Source organism: Mytilus edulis, chromosome 8 (assembly GCF_963676685.1).
Source record: "Mytilus edulis chromosome 8, xbMytEdul2.2, whole genome shotgun sequence".
NCBI classification, from domain to species: domain Eukaryota; kingdom Metazoa; phylum Mollusca; class Bivalvia; order Mytilida; family Mytilidae; genus Mytilus; species Mytilus edulis.
In genome coordinates, this window is record NC_092351.1 from 74733070 (window position 1) to 74758915 (window position 25846).

Genomic DNA, 25846 nt, shown 5'->3' on the forward strand with positions numbered 1-25846 from the left:
AGACTGTCTTTTTATAAAGCAATTTTATAGGGTAGATGCCTAATTCAGATCGAACAGCTATATTAAAAGAACTTTTTTTTACGTCTAAAGTTAACTTATTAAATTTATCTAATACTTTTTCAGGTGGACTTTTGTCAATGAAATTAAGAGTATCTACTTTTTTTATTATTTTTATCTCCTCTAATTGAACCTTTATAAAAGTATGACTCCATATACCATATTTCACTGTTAATAATTTAATTTGCGATGTAACGCGTCTTCCGATTTGCTTCGTTTTGTTTATCAGACCATAGACACAATTTTGTCATGTGACCATGACGTCATCAACGTTTTTTTCATGAATTACGACGGTTTAAAATCGAATTTAGAATTAAACTATTAGAAATAACTGTAATATTTTGTCAGTCTATTCAAAATAACATAAAAAAATGTGGTGCATACTGTTAAGTAACCCGCTACGCGCGTTATTCAGTGTGCACCAAATTTTATTTCTTCATAGACAGAAAAAATATACAGTCATTCATTATTGGTCTAACCAGTGAGTTAAATAAATGGTTTGACAAAGTCACAGAGTCTGATGAATTAAATTACAATATGTTTTTACAGAATACAGCACTATCATAGATTTTTTGGCTAATTCTTGTGATGAATGAATAAGATTTCCATTCTGACTAATGATATTCCCAAGAAATTTAAACTTTTGCATTTGCTCTAATTTATCACATTACAATCAAAATAATGGTTAAGTTTTTTCCTACTTTTTTTTTTTTTTTTTTTTACAATTTACACTTAACTGCCATATATCACAGTATTTGGGACAAATGGTTTAAACTTGACTGAAGACACTCTTTAGTTTCAGACATTATCAAAATAACATCGGCAAATATGAGACTTCCAATATTTGTGTGTTATATTTTAGTAATCCTGTTTAAAAATTTGAGGTAGATCATATTTGTCGATCTGATCATAACCAGAAGGACTCGGTTAGCAGATTAAAAATACAATTTTGATAATCAAATGTTTTGTATCAATTGTTTTAAAGTTTTTCCTGTCTATTTGTCTTTATTAACGTATTTGACGATGGCACCAGCATTTCTTTTGTTTATATAGCAATGTGTAATTTACTATCCATATCCTTATGCTGAAAAATTAAGGTCATCATACATATTCAAATTTGTTTCTGGATATTATAATGGAAGTACTTCAGTTAACTCTTTAAGTAGAACCTTGGGCAATGTTTGAAAGTTGTGAAATTCTAAAAAAGGCTAAAAATTGCGGATAATGACTTGATGTATATGATGCTTAACATAAATATCAAAGGTACAAGTATGCTTTGTGTTCATCCTGCTTGTGTCTTGGTTGTTATTTTTTTTATTGTTCAATTTACTTTTACAAAAATAGATTTATATAGGCAAACGAGTACATGTAAGGTATGTGCACAACACATTTCTTTTCTGAAATTACTATCGACTTCTTAACAAAATTTATTCTATATTACCGTAGTGAGATCGTTTTAAAGTCTCATGCAGGTGATGTATTTACTTTTTGTCAGAACGAACTTGTTTAAAAACTATATATTTTTGTTTTCAGTTTAGACGATTTCTAGAAGAAAAGATACAATTAATAAAAGAATCGCAACCCACAACAGAAGTAAGACTAATCTGATTTTGCTTGTTATACATAGTGAGAATACGCCTCGACTTTTTTTTTTTTTTTTTTTTTATAGTTTCTGTCATGTTCATAAACGAATATGTTAGATAAACATTTTATTATCATTGAAAAGTAAAGAATACGAGTCTACAGCAAAAAAGGAAATAAAGAGATTGAATATGGAACGCCACAGCTGTCTTATGTGGAACTCCGATATTACGTTATGTTGTTCTATTATTACTTGATGATAGTTTGTCTTTACATAATATGGTTTTGACATGTATACGTCATGATGTTTTGATATAACTCAATATGGAATAGTCATTACATCATGCTATTTCGATATTACATGATATGGTTTCGTATTGACTTTATATAGTTTGGTCATTACTGAATATGTCATTACTCGATTTGGTTTCACCATTATTTAATGTGGTTATATCATAAGGCAATGTGGTTTTAACATTACTTGATGTGTATGTGAAATAACTTAATGTAGTTGTTTCATTACAAGATATGGTTTTGTTATTTCGTAATGATGATTTGTCAATTCTTCCTACGGCCTTAAAATTAAGTAATGATGTTTCAAAATTTGACGATTTTACACTACATGACGTGTTTGTTTCAGTATTTGATATGGTCATGTCATTCTTTGATGTGGTTATCCAATTACTACTGCGAGGTAAAACCACGTGACCATATATTTTTAGACCGATTTCTATATGTCGTTTGTGTAAATTACGCGTGCATTATGCGCTTTGGATGAGTACCGCTAACCATAAGGTTAAAGTTCAAATTAAAGTTCAAGTTGTTGTTCATAGTTATTTGGTATGAAAAAGGGGACAGACAAAATTATGAAAAAAGTACTAAAACATTTACAATAATCCAGACATAAGGGGGATATTCCAAAACCACTTGCCGGTTTTTCCTTAGGCAGCAACCATTTGATTTTCTAGGGGGGGGGCTATGTTTTTTTTTCTGGACAAATTATCAACAATCTATTTTTTTTCGCGACAAGTCGAAAACAATTTTTTTCTTTCAATTTTAGCATTACATATAGTGGCAGCTGAGGGTGAAACAAACCATTTTTTTTTTCTCAGAATCAAAAACAAATTATTTTTTTCTCCAAAATCTGGAAACAAACTTTTTTTTCCAAAAAAAACCATAGCCCCCCCCCCCCCCCCCCCTCGAAAATCAAATGGTTGCTGCCTTAGTTCTCAAATGGAAGCGCGTCATTATAATAAGTTCGTAAATGATTCCAAGGAACACTACTTTATATTGGTCTTGAAGAATAACTGCTATACAAGTTTTAAAAACAGAAGTAAGACTAATCTTGATTTTAATCTGATTTTGTTTGTTATACATAGTGAGAATACGCCTCGACTTTTAATACGACCGCAATAATTGATTTTTTTTTTGGTCGTATATTGGTATAACGTTGGCGACGTCGTCTGCGTCGTCGTCTGCGTCGTCGTCGTCGTCGTCGTCGTCCGAAGACATTTGTTTTTCGCACTATAACTTTAGTATAAGTGAATAGAAATCTATGAAATTTTAACATAAGGTTTATGACCACAAAAGGAAGGTTGGGATTGATTTTGGGAGTTTTGGTCCCAGCAGTTTACGAATTAGGGGCCAAAAAGGGCCCAAATAAGCATTTTCTTGGTTTTCGCACTATAATTTTAGTTTAAGTAAATAGAAATCTATGAAATTTTGACACAAGGTCTATGACCACTAAAGGAATGTTGGGATTGTTTTTTGGAGTTTTGGTTCCTACAGTTTAGGAATGAGGGGCCAAAATAGGGCCCAAATAAGCATTATTTTTGGTTTTCGCACAATAACTTTAGTACCAGTAAATACAAATCTATGAAATTTAAACACAAGGTTTTAAGGAAAGGTTGGGATTGATTTTGGGAGTTTTGGTCCCAACAGTTTAGGAGTAAGGGGCCCAAAGGGTAAAAAATTAAACTGATTTCGTCAAAAATTGAATAATTGGGGTTCTTTGATATGCCGAATCTAACTGTGTATGTAAATTCTTAATTTTTGGTCCCGTTTTCAAATTGGTCTGGATCTACATTAAGGTCCAAAGGGTCCAAAATTAAACTTAGTTTGAATTTAACAAAAATTGAATCCTTTGGGTTCTTTGATATGCTGAATCTAAAAATGTACTTAGATTTTTAGCTCACCTTTCCTAAAAGGAAATGTGAGCTTTTGCCATCACTTGGCGTCCGTCGTCGTCCGTCCGTCGTCGTCGTCCGTCCGTCGTCGTCGTCGTCCGTCCGTCCGTCCGTCCGTCGTCGTCGTCGTCGTCGTAAACTATTTCGAAGATCTTCTCCTCTGAAACTACTGAACCAATTCAAACCAAACTTCATCTGATTGATTCCTAGGGTATTTAGAATAAAGTTTGTGTTTTAATTCCCATTTCATCAAAAAACATGGCCGCCATGGCTAAAAATAGAACATAGTGGTAAAATGCAGTTTTTGGCTTATAACTCAAAAACCAAAGCATTTAGAGCAAATCTGACAGGAGTAAAATTGTTGATCAGGTCAAGATCTAACTGATTTTTAGATGAATTGGACAACCCGTTGTTATGTTGCTGCCCCTGAATTGGTAATTTTAAGGAAATTTTTGCTATTTTTGGTTATTATCTTGAATATTATTATAGCTAGAGATAAACTGTAAATAGAAAAAATGTTCAGCAAAGTAAGATTTACAAATAAGTCAACACGTCCAAAATGGTCAGTTGACCCCTTTAGGAGTTATTACCCTTTATAGTCAATTTTTAACCATTTTTCGTAAATCTTAGTTATCTTTTACAAAAATCTTCTCCTCTGAAACTACTGGGCCAAATAAAGTTGCCCACAATCATCATTGGGGTATTTAGTTTAACAATTGTGTCCAGTGACTCGGCCAACCAACCAAGGTGGCCGCCATGGCTAAAAATAGAACATAGGGGTAAAATGCAGTTTTGGGCTTATAACATAAAAACCAAAGCATTTAGAGCAAATCTGACAGTGGGAGAAATTGTTTATCAAGTCCAGATCTATCTGCTCTAAACTTTTCAGATGAATTGGACAACTGGTTGTTAGGTTGCTGCCCCTGAATTGGTAATTTTAAGGAAATTTTGCTGTTTTTGGTTATTATCTTGAATACTATAATTATCGATAGAGATAACCTGTAAACAGCAATAATGTTCAGAAAAGTCAGATTTACAAATAAGTCAAACATGACTGAAATGGTCAATTGACCCCCTAAGGAGTTATTGTCCTTTATAGTCAATTTTTAAAAATTTTCATAAAATTTGTAAATTTTTACTAACATTTTCCACTGAAACTATTTGGCCAAGTTCATTATAGATAGAGATAATTGTAAGCAGCAAGAATGTTCAGTAAAGTAAGATGTACAAACACATCACCATCACCAAAACACAATTTTGTCATGAATCTATCTGCTTCCTTTGTTTAATATTCACATATACCAAGGTGAGCGAAACAGGCTCTTTAGAGCCTCTAGTTGAATATTGGCCCAGTTTTCAAGTTGGTCCAAATCGGGGATAAAACTAAACTTTGTTCGATTTCATCAAAAATTGAATAATTTGGGTGTTTTGATATGCCAAATCTAACTGTGTATGTAGATTCTTAATTTTTGGTCCCGTTTTCAAATTGGTCTACATTAAAGTCCAAATGGTCCAAAATTAAACTAAGTTTGATTTTAACAAAAAATGAATTCTTGGGCTTCTTTGATATGCTGAATCTATTATTATTATATTAAGTATTGTGCAATAGCAAGAAATTTTAATTGCACAGTATTCAGCAAAAGCAAGAAATCTTCAATTGCACAGTATTGTGCAATAGCAAGAAATTTTCAATTCACAGTATTGCACAATAGCAAGAAATCTTCAATTGCACAGTATTGTGCAATAGCAAGTATTTTCAATTGCACAGTATTGCGCAATAGCAAGACATATATAATTGCACAATATTGCACAATAGCAAGAAATTTTCAATTGGAGTTATCTTTCTTTGTCCAGAATAGTAGTTGAATCAACTTAAATCATTGTTTTATGACTCTTTTATACAATATACAATGTATACTCACTTTTACTACCAACTGATAAATTAAAACAATCTTTACCATTCAGTGATAACAAGCACTTATTTTACATTTTAATATTTTATGATGTATTTAAATGAGTAGTTATTGTTGCATACTCTATTAGAAATTTGAATTGAGATCAGTTTTGGAATAAGGGAAAGGGGAATGTGAAAACAAATTGGGGGGGGGGGGGGTCATTTTTTTTTCATTTCAGATTTCATAAATAAAAAGAAAATTTTTTCAAACATTTTTTTGAGAGGATTAATTTTCAACAGCATAGTGGATTGCTCAAAAAAAAAATTTAAGTTCATTAGACCACATTCATTCTGTGTCAGAAACCTATGCTGTGTCAACTATTTAATCACAATCCAAATTTAGAGCTGAATCAAGCTTTAATGTTGTGTCCATACTTGCCCCAACCGTTCAGGGTTCAACCTCTGCGGTCGTATAAAGCTGCGCCCTGCGGAGCATCAGGTTTCAAATGTTTTGAACAATTGGGTATAAGTCCATGCTTACTCTTCGTTTTTTAAGAAAAGGTTACTTGTAACATATTGTATTTGATCATTTTAAAAAGATGACGTTTTGATGACGTCGCATGGTGACGTTTCAGCAGATTTTGCTTTTTCAGTAAACACTTCATCTGTTGATAAATAGAGAATAATACATTGCAAAATTCGTATCATATGTCGTATCATCCCGAGACACCAATATCAGCCCAAGGGCCTTTAGGCCCGAGGGATGATATTGGTCGAGGGTGATACGGCATGTGATACGGATTTTGCCATGTTTTATAAATACGATTTATGTCCTTTATCATATATTTCAACAGGAGAGTATTATATTATATGAACTGTTTTCTGATCCATAGCACTGGGTTACCTTCAGTTCTTCTTTTGTCTTGTTTTAAAAGCCTTAAAAGAAATGCTCAATTACTTATCCAAAGCACCTGGGTTACCTCACAATTTGCGTGCTGAATTAAAAATATTTTGTTTGTTATTGTATGATCTTGTATTCTTATGTGTGTTTTGTATTTTTTTATAGTTGCATTTAGTGTGCCAAAAAATATGAAAACTTGACGTTCGTGACGTCACATGTACTTACCAAACAATGACGTCATTCAATAAATTGCGTTCTATTGGACCTATTTTGAGGAAAAATATTTCTTAAGCTAAAATAAATAAAAACTGACTATGTAAATGAAAAAAAAAGTAGGGGTGTGATAAACATGACAAAGGGTATGCGATAAAGGGTGCGCATCAAAGTTGCTCAATATGGATTAAACAGCAGTCTATTTATCAAATATTCAAAACTACTGTATTTACCACTAAACATATGATAAATACTATGAACAATTTGTGCATATCTATCTTTTTACCTATGTTGAAAGATGTGCATAGACTTAGTATCAAATTATAAAAATACAAATTGTTTAGTCTCTTGGAAATCTTGTAAGATTTCCGCTACTATTTTCGCTAAAATGGTGCAATTTGGGTACCGTTACGTTATATATGTATATATATATATATATATGATAAATTGACTTGTTCTAGACATGTAAAAAAAAGTCTGCCAATGCATATTACCAATAAAATTTCTGGATCCCAACAGATGTAACTATGTTTAAACAAACCATACAGAATGTAATAATTTAATAATTTACATATATATACATGATATATTTAACATGCAAATTGACAATTGCATTTTATTGCCTATCTGCAAAGCAGATGTCTGAAAATATAGGATTTCAATTTTATTCTTTAAATATGTTATTGGTATTCAAAATTATATGACGATTAATATAAATTAAGCTGAAATTTTCTATAACTGTTACAACAGCTTTAAAACAGACCTTATTTCCTGTATATCATGTATATTTTTAGCTTAATTCATATATATCATCATGGACATCTTTTACAATGACACCAAACATGTCTCACAGTGACATAAGTCATATGAAACAAACTGTATCAGAGTTAGTTATGCTTTGTGATATGAATGAAATCAATTATGCTATATGTACTCCACTCCTTTTTATTCGATTAATTCGAAAGAAATAGAACATTTGAAAGGTTTATTAGCGGTAACAGGACTTTTGTATTAAATCAATTAAACATCAAATCCAAGATATATAGTTACATATAGAGATAAATTGCTTTTTTCATTGCTATTTTTAGGGATTTAAACATTTTACAAATTGAAATTTTTTTTTTAATCGTCTTCTAAAACGAAATGAATTAATGATTGGCGAGGATTTGAGATTGAAGTTAAAAAAAAATGTCCCATAATCAATATTGGATCATGCTAGTTGATTGATATTGAGTGATTGCTATTTTAGAATGATTGCCTAATTAAGGGCACAGGACGTTTTCGCTTTATTACCTGTAAAACGATAGGACATTTGCGCTGCAAATACTATGGACATTTGCGCTTTTAGTTTAGAATCACCAGTATTAAATTGACCGGACATTTGCGTTTTTTACCTATAGTCGACTACCTGTAATCTTAATGAGAAGTAATCATTACGTAAATAAATTTAACCTATATTTGTCATTAGTTTGTTCACATTTACACAGTCTTGAACATGGATTTTAAAGTTATAGAGACTAGTAAAGGAAAAAAAAAATGTATATGTCTTGATGAATTTTTATATCGTTTCGACCAAACCCTAAAATTGGAGACCTTTCATGGATATGTACCGTTAAAAATTTTAATGCAAGAATTAAAACGGACAATGGGACTTCTAATATTTTGAGTCAGAAAAATGATCATAATCATCAACAATGTGATGACAGAAAAAATGTGCGCCATCAGCTAAGAGTGTATGCAAAACAAAAGGCTGTACATACACTTTTAAACATATATCAACAGTGTGCTATGAGATGAATGTGCTATGAAATGATTTTTAAACTTTTAAACATCAATGATAAAGAATGACTTTAACTCTGCAAAGGTCAAACCTGCCGGTCCAAAGCCCTGATAAAAGAGGGAAGTCATAAATATCAAAAATGGCAAAGGCGCAAATGTCCCATGTAAAAAGCGCAAATGTCCATTTTTGAAAAGTGCGCAAATGTCCTATGTCTTGAAGCGCAAGTGTCCACAAAAAAGCGCAAATGTCCTATGAAAAAGCGCAAACGTCCCGTGCCGCTAATTAACTTTCATTTTATCAAACTACAGTGAAACCTACATCATGTACATTGTATACATGTAATAATAACTGGAACAGCTAAATCACTTGCATTTCATCAAACTACAGTTAAACCTACATAATGATTGTAAACTACATACAACAATAACAAGAACAGCCCACTAAACTTGCTTTTCTTTAAACGTCAGTGAAATATGTGTTATCACTGTGTTGAAGACCCATTGGTGGCTTTCGCCTGTTTTCTGCCTTTTTGTCAGGTTGTTGTCTCTTTAACACATTCCCCATTTCCATTCTCAATCTTTTTGTATATATTTGACAATAATATCTGGAACAGCCTTACTTACTTGCATTTCATCAAACAAACTACAGTGAAACCTACATTGTATATATATACAAACAATGATAACTGGAACCAGTTCTTTAGGAAATTATCTTGAATAAGCTCGGCTCTTTTTTCCTCACAAAATATTCAATCCTGCAGAGGTATTAGTTAATCTGGTTTCTATATGCTGTACTGTATCAAATTAAATAATTTGCATTAAACATTCGCATTAAAAATCTGTTTTTGATGATATGACCTAGTTAATTTTGCTTTAATTCAAATTAAACTGTGTTGAGGAAATTTTCTAAATTAAATTAGAATTTAAAAGATTTCCGAACGTTGACTATAACTGTGGATCAAATTTTAATTATGTTAAAGAGTTACTTCTGGTTCTTCTGCTTTCTTCTACTAAATAGTTTTGATATCAATGTTTTTCTATTTTCAGGTAAAAGTTTTATATGATTTTGATGGGGATCCAGATAATGGAGAGCTGTCTGTCAGAGCAGGAGAAGAATTAACAGTTACAGCACAGGTACGTCGATTGAAAAAAAAGGCACGTGAAAATGTATACTTGTCAAAGGTGAGGTTTTCTCTTGGTACTCTTGCTTTATCAACTAAATAAAAGTTGTTATTTTGATATAAAGATCATGTAATGAGATGCTTGAGATATTAAATTTCAGTCTTCTTCTAAGTTTCCAATTCTAAGTTTTACCATGAAACTTTCAAAGCTCAGCTTTTTTTGTCAACCCTTCCCCTCCAAAAAAGAAATAGAAGCCTATTTTGCTTCCAGAAATACAGTTTATAATTATTATCAAAATCGCAGTAGTTTACAGATGCACGTAGTCAATATTAGTACATGTATATATTTTTTATCTAGTAAACATGGTATACATGTGTTCTCATTGACTTATACCCCACATTTCCTTCGATGTATATCTATATATATTGATTTTATATATCATATAGACCTTTTGCCCAAGGAACAGTTATATTTTTGATACCAAGAAAAGTACTTTTAAAATGATATAACAGGAAGCTGGCTAATCCTTTGTTTTTTTTTAAAGTAAATATATAAACAATTGGATGAAAAAAATAGAACATTCAATAACCTAGAAATGCAATAATCGAAAAAAATCTAAAATTAAAAAATCTATTTTTTCGATCTTTTATTCTTTATGATCTTACATCACCCAGTTGTACCTATCCCCTGAATGTATTTACCAGATTTTGATATAAAAAAAATTAAGATCACAAAATACTGAATACCAATGAAAATTCAAAATGGAAAGTCCCTAATCATGCTAATCAAATAGCTGAAATGTAAATTAAAAGAAATACTGAACTCTGATGAAAACTCAAACATTGTCAAAAGGAAAAATCAATTGTCAGTTACCAGTCATTGTCTATTTTAAGAATAAGATAATAAAATGCATTCACTATGTTATAGTTATTGACCAAGCAAGTCGGTATATAGAATTTAATCTGCACAGCTCAGGTGACCCTTATTAACCCGAACGACGTTGGAGTTCGGGTTAAAGGGTCATCCTGAGCGCGTGCTGATTAAATTCTATATACCGATTTGATTGGCCAATAACTGTTTTAACACATGACGTCATTAATTTACGTGAACGTTTTAGATGTGGACGATGTTCCGCAATCCACGGATCCTAGGAAAGTTTATTGTAGGGTAAAGAAAGGGGAAAATACGACTTTCATTGGTAAGTTTCAAATTGATAACTTTTTTGGGGGTTTAGACTTATTGTAAAATTGCGATTTAATGGTAGATTTTTTTTAATGTTTCTGTTAAATCTATTCCCATTTTTATTTAATAAGTGACGTTTAAGACTTTGACAAATTGAGTACTTTCAAATCGTTGTATGAAAAAAAAATATAACCGGAAGGGTTATTGAGTTTAGATTAATTGCTTTTGAATTTCTTTCCATCAATGATATGCTTGAATAGAGAAAGATAAACCGAGGAAGATGTTAGTTATATTACCTAAATTTTTAATGTTGAATAAACGGAAAACACGTTTCTCTTTCCAATGTTTTACTCCCCCCTTCCCCAAATTTCTTTGTATTTACTGTATTAATTTTTAAGACACGTCCATTTAAATGAAGTCTGATTGATCTCCAGCTAATCTCCCTGTTTTCAAACAAACTTAAATATGATCCCCTTTAAATTCGATCCAAAAATATGGGGAATAGATATTCAAAAAGTCGTTATAAATTCCATTGAGTCTAAAACTAATCCAAATCAGATTTCTTTTATTCGGATATTCTTAGATACATTTCTTTTTTGGCGGAAATTACCAAAATTCTATCTTTCTGACTTTAAAACACTGATTTAAGATTTATGTTGTACGCAAAATATAATAAAACATTTTATGTTCAAGTTAAGAAGTAAAAAAAGAATGAGAAACCTTTCTTTTTTCCTATTTTGAAACTACGATGTTTGTACAAAGTTCAATTGTGTCGTAATTTCAAGGCAGATGGCGGATTCGGGGTGGGGACGAACATGTCGTTCACCCTAGGATTGGACAAAGTATCGTGTTTTGCCTTAAAATCGTCAATATTGTTTTTAGTCTCGCTACACTCGGTGATATATTTTTTTAATTTGATAGAATAACGCCCCTTTCAAATTCTAGGAACCGCTCCTAAAGGTAAAAATAGATTTGAACTGTGCAGTATATCTGAGTTAGTTAATGCACACCTTTGCTGTGCATTATCCAGATTATAGCACAGTAAAAACAAAGAGATTTTACCCATGTCATGTGTTAAAATTAGATGAAGATTTCTTTTGTACTTTAAAGCACCAAATTTCAACACATTAAACAAAAAATGAAAAGGTTAGAATTTATTTCATATACATGCGTATTGAATTAAAATCTTGGCTAAAAACAGAGTGCGATATTAGGGTTTTTTATGAGTTAAAGCTTTATAAGTTTAAGTTCCTTATTTCACGGAAAATAAATTTATCAATATGTTTACCAAGTTTAATATATATATGTCATTATAGAGTGTTTGAATTATATCTTTCTAGATAAGTAGCAGTACAGATTCGTAATTTCCTTTTCAGAACAGGAATAAAACACTTTTGTTCTGATTAAGTATATACTGAAGTACTTGAAATATTGAAGATGACAATTGACAGTCTCTTAGTACATGTACTGGTACTATCCACGCTTATTAATCTTTCCACTTAAACCATGTTTTATTTCTTATTTTTTTTAGTTCTCCTGGCCTAAATGGCAAAGTTAACTTCACTCTTAGGAGTTATTTCCCTTAAATTTTACCTTTTTTATCCTTTGCCTATTATCTTAAACAATAAAGTCTCATGATCGAAATAATCAGTAGAACCCTTATAAGAGTTACTGCCCTTTGATGACGATTTTTACCATTTTTTTTTATGTTTTTGCCTTTTATCATTGTTTATTCTTAAAATTATAATAGCCTTCTTATAATCGTCAACATATTGCCAGTGAGACAACTATGCACTAAAGTTCAAATGAAGTGGATGTTATTGTTTTATAATTGATGTTAATAGCTTTATTATTTACTAAAATTTTATTGAAATAGGGATTTAATTTTCCAATATTTGGAAGGGTCAAATTAAAGGATGACACTTAACAGACTTAATAGATATTATCTTCAAGTGATTTGTATTGGCCTTTATCAGGATTATCAATAAATCAAACATTGAATCAATGAAATCTAAAATAATAGTGAAAAGAGAGTGAAATAATATCCTGAAGATAAAGAACATGAAGAAAAATGTATTTGAAATGATATACAGCTTACAAATTTCATTTGAAAATAAACTATTTATAGAATAAAAAGTGTTTCCTAAAAAGGAATATAAAATTCAGCCCAAAATTTGATAGTGTTACTATAAAATTGCTACATGTAACTTTACTTACTTAATTATATTGTTTCTAAAGTCTAAATCAGATAAAACACAGACTGTCTACTTTGAAACATTTCAATCTCAGAAATGATTATGAGGTTATTATAAATGCAAATAATGTGACAGTGTATCGCAGTGATAAGAACTCACATTTTGATATTAGATACAAATATCTGTTAGCAAATTTTCAGGTTATGGCAATAATTAAAATTGCGAGATTTTCTCATTTCTCCAAATATTGCAATTATAAATGCTGACAATAATTTCTGAATTTACAGTACAAATCCATGGATCCATTAAAACGTTTAATCCCGCTGCAAATGTTTGCACCTGTCCTAAGTCAGGAATCTGATGTACAGTAGTTGTCGTTTGTTTATGTAATATATACGTGTTTCTCGTTTCTCGTTTTGTTTATATAGATTAGACCGTTGGTTTTCCCGTTTGAATGGTTTTACACTAGTAATTTTGGGGCCCTTTATAGCTTGTTGTTCGGTGTGAGCCAAGGCTCCGTGTTGAAGGCCGTACTTTAACCTATAATGGTTTACTTTTTAAATTGTTATTTGTATGGAGAGTTGTCTCATTGGCACTCACACCACATCTTCCTATATCTATTAACACCTGCATGGGTTGAAAATATCTCAAAACATAGCAACCATGTTAAAGATGACAGTTACCATGGTTATAGGGTGAAATAACTATGTCATGTCATGTCAGTCCTGATCACCAAAAGTCTCCCAACAAGATTGTTGTTTACAACTGAATGTTTGTGGTGGTTTTATTCCTTGTTTGTGGTCTCTGGTTGCTGGTTATTAATAAAACTCATAATTTTACAATGACAGTTTTTATATTAATTTTTGAAATTATAATTTAGATTTGCATAATCTTATTTTCTACTATAAATATATGGAAAATATAAATAGCAACAAATTTCTTCAAATATGAGACCACCAAATTTATTTGAGACCACCTGATTTGTATTCTTGGTGGTCCAAATAAAATATTTTCAAGAACTTTGTCATGCAATAGGACATTTCAGAATATAAAGGATTATGGGTTATTTGATTGTTCATACCCAAAAATGAAATTTCATGTCATGTCATTGGTTGAAATTCAATTGTTTACTAAGGACTAACCACAGCACTTTTGAAAAAAATACCCAGAATGCATTTGACTCTAAAACAGCCAATGAGCTTGAGAGGCCACTGGGGTCAGTTTAATTGGCATAGAAACTTTTCCATTTTGCACCTTCTTGACCTTTAATGACTTTGGATTTGGGTTTTGAAAAAATGTAAATTATTTAAATTATAGCTTGTTAATACAGTATGCAAATGATCTGTTTCTTCAAGCTATATATGTTACTGCGTAGAAATCAAATGACAACTTTTCATAGTTTTCTAAGTTTTGCAAAATTATGCATTGATGTGATCGTGATAGGATGGGAGGTATTAGCATTGATTTGCATTTCAAAGGGGTTCTGAAAATGCTACAAACATGAAAAGAATTCAAGAAAATTACCAGTTTATAAAAATAGAAACAGGACATATATTTTTATCTATGTTGGAAAGTTTGTTTCTTTTGTTGACATCTCAGGACCCACACACACATGATTGGATAAAAACAACATATTAAGTGTGAGAAAAGCCAGATTCAGTGTCTGGGGCCCAACATCAAACCAGATATCATTGTAAAGGTCATTTATTGGAATGTTGTTATGATTAAATGTGTTGTTAAACTTGACATGAATTAATATTACCAAAAAAGAACATGAAATATGTTAATTTAATTTTTTTCCCTAAATTTGACAAATTTTTATTAAAATTGAAATTTCAGGCTATTGTTTCTTACATGTCAGGCAATACATATTTAAGAGTTTTAGTTTTGGGTTTACAGAATAGAGGATAGATATATTGGACAAAAAGTTCAAAATACATGTAAGGTAAAACAAGAGAAAGTAGAAAAATGATTAAGACTAAGAGAAATATGGGGTGCTCAAATATAAGGAATAGCGAGAAATGGGCAAAATAATTAATAAGTAGAGAAAAATAGATAAAATTAAGAAAACAGAAATGAAGGACCCTAATGGTGAACCTGCAGTATTACAATTAAGAATGTTTTATAGAATATCAAATTAAAAGTTACTCAAAAAAGGCCATATTAACATGCACCTTTTAAAAAAAATGTTGAACTTAACTTTTTAGAGATTCTAGATCCTCATACATGTAGTTACATAATGATTATTACATGGTTTCCTAAATAAATTCTTTTCTTGACAATGATATAGAAGTTTTTATTCACCTATAGAACATTCATGACATAAGGAAAATAAAGAATCATTTTTTAAAGACTAAAACCTTTTATCATGTGTATTGATTTTGTCTGGAGAGGAAAGAAAAAAATCAATTTTATGTTTTTGAATTAAAAGCTTTCAAGTAATTATAAACATTTTTAATGAAGTGTTTTATGATTTTTATTGGACTAATTAATGCTAGGGTCAAGAATGAGCTGTTTTATGTTTTCTATACACGACAAAATCATCAGAAAACAGTTAATATATTTTGCCTCTAATTGAATTGATTATAAGCTTGATTTAACTTATAATAGTTGCTCTTACTTGACCAATACCAGAATATCCTACCACAAAGTAGAAAATCTATTGAAAATCTATATTCTTTAGATAGGTAAAGACTATAGGATACTACAATGAATGGTTTCTTTTCCACTCCTCCTTTCCTGTTTTTAAATGACCACTTTACATGCTTTCTTCAAATTTTAAGTGCATGAACTTTTACTTAGAACTACGTGAAAAACCCTCCTAATAATAATTTGCTATAGAAAATTCTGTTACAAAATGATATTGTAAATTATAAATTAATGCATTCTTTTCATCATTTGTTCATTATGTGTTTTTATTAATGCCAAAAAATTACCAGTAATTAGTCACAATAATAAATGCACCCATTAATTTTGTAATTTACAGTACATATCTAAAACTTATGTTCAACCCAATGCACCAGATAAATATATATATAAACCCAAACTATATTTTGTCTGATTTATTAACACATTGACTTTTTATACGGAAATATATTGTTTTTTTTAAGGATATTGAAGATTGTTGTAATTTACAATATACTAAAACTTATTTTCAACCGGATACAACAGTTATATATATATCAACCAATTGATCTATATTTTGTCTGATTTATTAGTGCATTGACTTTTTATACATGGTCTATATATGTAAATATTATAAGCACATCGACTTTTTATACCTGGTCTATATAAATAAATGTTCCTTCTTTTTTTAGGATATTGGAGATGGCTGGTGGGAAGTAAGAAATAGCCTAGGACACCAAGGAATTGTACCCGAGGCATACGTACAGGTGAGAATGACATCAAAGGTCACTGACCTCTTGACATGGATGTATTATGAGGACGATAATGATAACAAGATTTTGTAAATGTGTACTAATAACATTAACAGGCACTATACAAAATAAACATAAAAAAACACGTAATTTTTGGTAAAAGATGGAATTTACCATGATTAATTCTATTGCCCCCTGCCGCTCCCCCATTTTTAAATAACCATAAAAAACCACATAATTCTTGGTTAAATATTGTATTTATCAAAGATCATGAATATGTCACTATGTATTGCATATACATGTATACACTGCCATGATTGTGTCAAGTTTGAAATTTTTGTGACGATTTTTTAATTGCAAAAATTAGACAAAATAAAACCAGAAGTCAGATTTTAATTTTTATACGACCGCAAAATTTTTTTTCGTTCGTATAATGGTATGATGTCATCTGCATCTGCGTCTGCGTCCGAAGACACATTTGGTGTCCAGACTATAACTTAAGTTTAAGTCAATGGATCTCTATGAAATTTTATAAAAAGGTTCAATACCTCAAAAGGAAGGTTGGGATTGATTTTGGGGGTTATGGTTCATACCGTTTTGGAATTAGGGGCCCAAATGGGGCCAAAAACAAGCAATTTTCTACTTTCAGGATATGAACTTGTGTATAAGCTTTTCAATTGCTCTGTACTTGTGCCATCAATGTTTAAAACCACAGGTAGACTAGGTTTGGATTGATTTTTTGGGTTATGGTCCCATATGTGTGTAGGAATTTGGGGCCAAAAAAGCATTTTTTTAGTTTTCAGTCAATAACTTGTGTTTAAGTGTATTAATCTCTCTGAAATTATACCACACGTTTCCATACTATAAAGGGGTGGTTATGGTTCAAATCATCAAGCAACTATGGCAAAAAAGGGGGAAAACAAGGTTTTTTTAGCTTACAGAACAATTTAGAAAATTTAAAGCAGTGAAGGGGAGTAAGTCCAATTAAAATTTAAAAACACTGTTATATATATGTTTGATAACTTGATTACCTCCCTTACACTGCTTGAAAATTATGTATTAAGAAATAATCATTGTTTTGAGATATGTAGCTGTAAATTTATTTTTAGAAGTAGAAATGTGAATTGAGATTATTTCTTTTGATAATTAAACGGGGGAGGTGAAAAAAAATGTGGGAGGGGGTGGGGGGTAAGGGTGTAAAATTTTTCTCATTTCAGATTTCAGAATTCACAAAGAATTTTTCTACTAATATCTTTTTTTGAGGGGATTAATATTCAACAGCATAGTGTATTGCTCAATAGCAACTAGATGTGTCAAAGCGACACGAATGGCCCCGTCTCAAAAAGTTGAAAAATCTGCAAATTCAATAAAACATGTAGACACAAACATGATGGAAGTCTCACACATCAAAAATCAACTCAAAATCTGGATGCTTATAGTAAAAAAGTCTGTATAACTGTGATTTCAACAATTTTCAAAGTTGTAAAGCCTTAATTTTGGCAAAAATTAGTGGAGCGGAACGAAACTAAAACTTGATCTGTAACTCATCATTGTTAACTCACATGCCAAAACTCAGCCCAATGTGTGAAGGCGTTTAGAAAAAAAGTCCGCATAACTGTGATTTTCAACAATTTACCAAAGTCCAAAGCCCGTAATTTCACAAAAATTAGCGGAGGGGAACGAAACTTAAACTTGATCTGTATCTCATCATGGTCAACTCACATTCCAAAAATCACCCCAATATCTGAAGGCGTTTAGAAAAAAAACTTCGTATAATAGTTTGTTGCGGAATGACGGAATGACGGAATAACGGAATTTTGGAATTACGAAATTTCGGAATTACAGACAAGGGAAAAACTATATGACACCGACAACTTCGTTGCGGGGCCATACAAAATAATTTTAAAGTTCATTTGACCATATTCATTCTGTGTCAGAAACATATGATGTGTCTACTACTTAATCACAATCCAAATTCAGAGCTGTATTACGCTTGAATGTTGTGTCCATACTTGTCCCACCAGTTCAGGGTCTCGACCACTGCGGTCGTATCAAGCTTCGCCCTGCGCAGCATCTGTTTTTTTTTATAGTTTCTGTCAGTTTCATAAACAAATATGTTAGATAAACATTTTATTATCATTGAAAAGTAAAGAATACGAGTCTACAGCAAAAACGGATTTGTTTTGTATCAATTGTTTTAAAGTTTTTCCTGTCTATTTGTCTTTATTAACGTATTTGACGATGGCACCAGCATTTCTTCTGTTTATATAGCAATGTGTAATTTATTATCCATATCCGTATGCTGAAAAAATCGATTTAAGGTCATCATACATATTCAAATTTGTTTCTTGATATTATAATGGAAGTACTTCAGTTAACTCTTTAAGTAGAACCTTGGGCAATGTTAGAAAGTTGTAAAAAGGCTAAAAAAGGCTAAAAATTGCGGATAATGACTTGTTGTATATGATGCTTAACATAAATATCAAAGCACAAGTATGCTTTGTGTTCATCCTGCTTGTGTCTTGGTTGTTATTTTTTTTATTGCTCAATTTACTTTTACAAAAATAGATTTATATAGGCAAAATAGTACATGTAAGGTATGTGCACAACACATTTCTTTTCTGAAATTACTATCGACTTCTTAACAAAATTTATTCTTTATTACCGTAGTGAGATCGTTTTAAAGTTTCTTTATTCCTTCTTATGCAGGTGATGTATTTACTTTTTGTAGAACGAACTTGTATTTTTGTTTCCAGTTAAGACCACCAACTCCTCCACCATTAAGGAGACAATTAATAAAAGAATCGCCATCCACAACAGTGGACTAATCTTGATTTTAATCTGATTTTGTTTGTTATACATAGTGAGAATACGCCTTGACCTTTTTTTTTTTTTATAGTTTCTGTCATGTTCATAAACGAATATGTTAGATAAACATTTTATTATCATTGAAAAGTAAAGAATACGAGTCTACAGCAAAAAAGGAAATAAAGAGATTGAATATGGAACGCCACAGCTGTCTTATGTGGAACTCCGATATTACGTTATGTTGTTCTATTATTACTTGATTATAGTTTGTCTTTACATAATATGGTTTTGACATTTATACGTCATGATGTTTTGATATAACTCAATATGGAATAGTCATTACATCATGCTATTTCGATATTACATGATATGGTTTCGTATTGACTTTATATAGTTTGGTTATATGTCATTACTCGATTTGGTTTCACCATTATTTCATGTGGTTATATCATTAGCAATGTGGTTTTAACATTACTTGATGTGTATGTGAAATAACGTAATGTAGTTGTTTCATTACAAGATATGGTTTTGTTATTTCGTAATGATGATTTGTCAATTCTTTATATGACTTTAATATTATGTAATGATGTTTCAAAATTTGACGATTTTACACTACATGATGTGTTTGTTCCAGTATTTGATGTGGTTATCCACTTACTACTACGAGGTAAAACCACGTGACCATTTTAGAAAAAATATGTCCTATTTTTAGACCGATTTTCATATGTCGTTTGTGTAATGCGCTTTGGATGAGTACTCATCATGTTGGATGAGTATGAACAACAACTTGAACTTGAGTTCAAGTTGTTGTTCATAGTTATTTGGTATGAAAAAGGGGACAGACAAAAGTAAGAAAAAAGTACTAAAACATTTACAGTAATTCGGACATAAGGGGGTATCCCAAAACCACTTGCCGGTTTTTCCTTAGTCTCAAATGGAAGCGCGGTATTATAATAAGTTCGTAAATGATTCCAAGGAACACGGCTTTTTATTGCTCTTGAAGAATAAACAAAAAAACCCTTATATAGAAATAAAAAAAATGTGGTATGATTGCCAATGAGACAAATCTCAATCACATACCAAATGACGTAGAAGTTAATATATATGTGTGACTGTATGGTCCATAAGAATGAGCAAACACATAGTAAGCTTAAAAAGGTCCCGAAATGAAAAATATAAAAACAATTCAAACTAGAAAACGTACGATCTAAATGATGAAGACGCCGACGATACTACCGATAACGGCATATAGGTTTGTTGTAGGTACGACACAAATTAAAAGACTTGTACTGCATTTTCAACAAATGAGACACTTTAAAGTGAAGTGAAAAGGAAATGGGGGGGGAGGGGGGGGACTAAGCGACAAAGCATCAATTCTATAAAAAAAAAAAGAATTCTCCGTTTTTTTTAGCTTGTATGTTCATTGGAACATATGCATATTAAACTTTAATTTTTATTAATTGCAGTTTCTGATATACCACGCACTAATTAAATAAAAACTTTTTGAAATATCTGTTTCACAGGTGACGACGGATAGGTTCCAGTTGTCGTAAACACAATCCCGTCATCTTTTCCTCGAATGTAAACTACCAAATAACACCAAATCACTGGGTTTGTACTTTCACGAATAACACAACGGGTGTCACAATTTGATCAGAATCCGCTTACCGTTCCGAAGCACCCGAGATCACGCTGATGGATTGCTTCACATTTTCAGGTGGTGGTATTTTGTGGCCGACTATACGGTGTGTTGAAGGCTGTCCCGGCTGCCTATGATTGCTTGCATCCAATGAATTTTAACAATGGTGGATACTTTTCTCATTGACAATCACAACACATCTAACTTTATTTCAATTTCTATTTCGAGCAAAAGCCCTTGATCCGCGATAAAAAAATAATAGAACTCATATTAGATAACTCGAATTTCAACTCTTAATCTTAATCTAAATGAGACTCAAATAAGGGTTTACCTCGAACTCTACGTCAAAAGGTGATAATTTTTTATAAATTATTTTTGTAAGTTTTTTGCTTTATTGTTCTACTTTTGTTGTATTCACGATAGAGTTTGTAAAACTGTTTTTATACGACCCCAAAAATTTTTTGGGATCGTATAATGGTATGATGTCGTCGTCTGCGTCGTCTGCGTCGTCGTCCGAAGACACATTGGTTTCCGGATAATAACTTTAGTTTAAGTGAATAGATCTTCATGAAATTTTTTCAGAAGGTTCATTACCACAAAAGGAAGGTTGGGATTGATTTTGGGGATGATGGTCCAAACCGATTAGGAATTAGGGGCCCAAAAGGGGCCCAAAACAAGCAATTTTCTAGTTTCAGGATAATAACTTGTGTAGAAGTATTTCAATTGCTCTGAAATCATACCGCAATGTTTAAAACCACAAGTAGAAGGTTTGGATTCATTTTAGAGGTTATGGGGCCAAAGTTTAGGAATTAAGGGCCAACAAGGGGTCAAAACAAGCACTTTTCTAGTTTTAAGACAATAACTTATGTGTATATGTATGGATCTCTCTGAAATTGTACCACAATGTACCATATAACAAAGGGGAGGCTGGGATTAAGTTTTGGATTAATTGCCCAAAATATGTAGGAATTAGGGGCAAAAAAAGGGCCAAAAAGAAGCATGTTTCTAGTTTCCAAACAAACATGACAATAACTTGTAATGAAGTGTATGGATCTCTCTGAAATTGTACTACAAGGTTCAATACTACAATGGAAAGCATGGGATTTAGTTTAAGGGTTATTGCTCCAAGGGGGTTTCAAAAAGTTGGAGGGGAGGGGGAATTTTTTGTTTACCATTTTTTGAAGGGCTTCCTTTTTTTCAAAATTTTTCAAATTTCGAAGTTTGAAAAGTTTCAAGAAGAAATCTTCAATTGCACAGTATTGTGCAATAGATTTGTTAGATCTTTGACCACATTAATTTTGTGACAAAAACCTATATTATGTCAAAAATTTGATCACAATCCAAATTCAGACAGAATCAAGCTTGAAAATTGTGACCAAATTTGCCCCAACTGTTCAGGGTTCAACCACTGGGGTCGTATAAAGCTCCTGCGGAGCACCTGGTTTTACATATGGATCTTTGGGATATTTTGTAAAAACTTTTCCATAAATCATCAAATTTTGTCTCATAGTTTGCAGATCCTTATCAAACCATTTTTTGTACATAGCTGTATTTTTTTTTTTATTTTTTATAGCTTTTTTTAAATGAAATATCTGCTTCATGAGTAAAAATATAAGCCAATCTAGTGGACGCAGCATTAATATTTGTGATTGTATTTACTATAGGTTTATCTAAAAAATGAGTAATGTCTGTTTGTAATGATAATAATGCTTCTTGAAATAAAAAAGCTCAGAATCTTCTGACCAAAAATACCTTAATTGCATTGGAGAAACATTACAATGCTCCTGTGAAATAGGAGTTTCTATACAATAATTAGCAGACAATGCCCATGCTATATTACAAGAACATTTTTTTACTCCTAAAGTTAACTCATTAAATTTATTTAGTACTTTATCAGGTGGACTTTTGTCAATGAAATTAATAGTATCTAATTTTTTATCATTTTTATCTCCTCTAATTGAAGCTTTATAAAAGGATGTATCCCAGTATTTGGGACTCCATATACCATATTTCATTGTTATAAGTTAATAATTTAATTTTCGATGTAACGCGTCTTCTGATTGGCTGACATCGTTTTGTTTATCATATCATACACACAATTTTATCTTGTGACCATGACGTCATCAACGATTTTTCATGATATACGCCGGTTTAAAATCGAATTTAGAATTAAATTATTAGAAATAACTGTAATATTTTGTCAGTATATTCAAAATAACATAAGAAATGTGGTGCACACTGTTAAATAACCCTCTACGCGCGTTATTCAGTGTGCACCACATTTTATTTCTTCATAGACAGAAAAATATACAATCATTCCCAACATATCTAATCGAGTGAGTTAAATGGTTTGACAAAGTCACAGGAGTCTGAATTGAATTACAATATGTATTTACAGAATACATTACTTTCATAGATTTTTTGGCTAATTCTTGTGCTGAATGTATAAGATTTCCATTCTGACTAATGATATTCCCAAGAAATTTAAACTTTTGCATTTGCTCTAATGTATCACAATTACAATCAAAAGAATGGTTAAGATTTTTCCTATTTTTGTATTTTTTTTTACAATTTACAGTTAACTGCCATTTATCACAGTATTTGGGACAAATGGTTTAAACTTGACTGAAGAAACTCTTTAGTTTCAGACATTATCAAAATATCATCGGCAAATATGAGATTTCCAATATTTGTGTGTTCTATTTTAGTAATTCTGTTTAAAAATTTGAAGTAGATCATATTTGTCGATCTGATCATAACCAGAGGGACTCGGTTAGCAGATTAAAAATACAATTTTGATGATATACAAATGTTTTTAACCGGATTTTTATCGGTTACTGATTTGGGGATGTACGGCGGGCGGCCGGGCGGGCGGGCGGGCGACAATCAAATGTTGTCCGTGCATTAACTCATGAACCGTTCAACCAAAGCTTTTAAAATTTTAATATGTTATTCCTGACAACTATACGACGGTCAAGTTCAATAATGGCGATTTTGACTTTTACCATTCAGGAGTTATGGTTCTTGAAAGATTGAAAAATGGAGTTGTCCGTGCATTTACGCATGAACTGTTCTACCAAAGCTTCCCAAATTTCAATATGCTGTTTCTGATGACAAAATGGAGGTCAAGTTCAATAATGACGATTTTGACTTTTACCGTTCAGGAGTTTTGGTTCTTGAAAGATTGAAAAATGGAGTTTCCCGTCGTGTCCGTGCATTTTCTCATGAACCATTCAACCAAAGCTTTTGAAATTTTAATATGTTGTTACTGATGACAAAATAGAGGTCAAGTTCAATAATGACGATTTTGACTTTTACCGTTCAGGAGATATGGTTCTTGAAAGATCGTAAAATGGCGTTTCCATTCAGGTTGTTGCATGTACTGATGAACCATTCAATCTAAGCTTTTCAAATTTTAATATGTTGATACTGATGACAAAATGGAGGTCAAATTTGATATTGACGATTTTCACTTTCACCATTCATCAGTAATGGTTCTTGTGATATTGCCAGGACACAAATAAATGTTAATAAATCCGGTTTGCTGTCGTTGTGACAGCCTCTTGTGTATAAATTGTTTTAAAGTTTGTCCTGTCTATTTGTATAGCAAGCCGTTCTCGTCAAAACTATATTTAAAACATTTTTCGAAAATTTTACACACTGAGAATTAAAAAAAAACCCGCTGAGATTAAAAACCTAAAAACACACACTGAGAATAAGAAATTACACACTGAGATTTCATAAAGACGCACTGAGATTACGAAAAATGAAAAACACACACTGATAATTGAAAACTACACACTGAGATGAAATAAACTGAAAAACACACCTTGATAATTTGAAATTACACACTGAGAATTTAAAATTACACACTGAGGTTTGTGCGCACTTTTTATGCGCACATATTTGATTAGCATACGTAATCTTAATCTATTACAAGCTTTAAACAACTAGAGGACATAACTCGTTAGTCCTTCAATCTGGTGTCAAATGTTTTATAAGATACATTAACAATATAACGTTAAAGACAGATAGAACAAGAAAAATACCCACTTAATCTCATTACAAAATATAACTAGAGACATGTATTATATGTCTCTGATATAACCAAATTGTGAAAACTTTATTAAAATTATAAGAAATCATTGGAACAATCTACAAAAAGACAAACAATGCAATGACATGTTCACCCAAGTCACGGTGGGTATGGTTGTCCTGCGAGAGAATGTTCTGTGCTGGTGATTCGGTCCTGACGGGTGCTGGTGATCAATGAAAAAATGTAAACAAAGACGAAAATGATGATTTTTGACGTTTTCACTCATAAAAAAATGAAAAAAACAGTTGAGATTTTTCAATTTTGTTTCTTATGGGTTCATATGTAAAGCATTAAAAAGTTGACCCTCTAAACTGTTTCAGTAAGCGTAAATCAAAAATGCTCATTTTCAGAAAATCTCGAACTGAAAAAATAAAACAAAAATGCTCATAGAGTCCGCTTTTTATACCGCAATCCACACGACAAAACTATTTTGTGAAAAAAACATTGCAATTTATTAAAATTTAGCATTTTTTCAATTTATTCATGTCCTGATACTGTGCTGGTGGGTCCTGTCATTGTGCTGGTGGGTCCTGATACGGTGCTGGTGATTTTGGATAAGAAGTTGGTCATATTTAAAACAAATGATACAAAATCAATAAAATTGGGCAGATAATTATTGTCAATAGGATCTATGACTCCTATTTTAGCTCTTGTGCATCCATTTGGCTGTTTAATATGTGTTTTCAAATGATCGTTACTTATATTACACAATTACATAACAGGGCAACCTCTTTCGTCCAATATCAGATAACAATATATACTATCGGAAATAAAAATAGTTTTATTAAGATATTAAATGCCCCTTACATTGATGCT

At 31.4% G+C, this 25846-nt stretch overlaps 1 protein-coding gene across 1 annotated transcript in view; it reads left to right on the plus strand.

Moving 5' to 3' along the window:
- The first annotated feature begins 1192 nt into the window (after positions 1–1192).
- Positions 1193–25846, plus strand: part of LOC139484353 (E3 ubiquitin-protein ligase TRIM45-like) — a 31678-nt gene continuing 7024 nt past the window's right edge. The window contains exons 1-4 of the mRNA XM_071268091.1: positions 1193–1198; positions 1591–1650; positions 9659–9745; positions 16428–16502. Coding sequence (XP_071124192.1) covers positions 1193–1198; positions 1591–1650; positions 9659–9745; positions 16428–16502 — 228 coding nt within the window. The remainder of the gene's footprint in view (positions 1199–1590; positions 1651–9658; positions 9746–16427; positions 16503–25846) is intronic.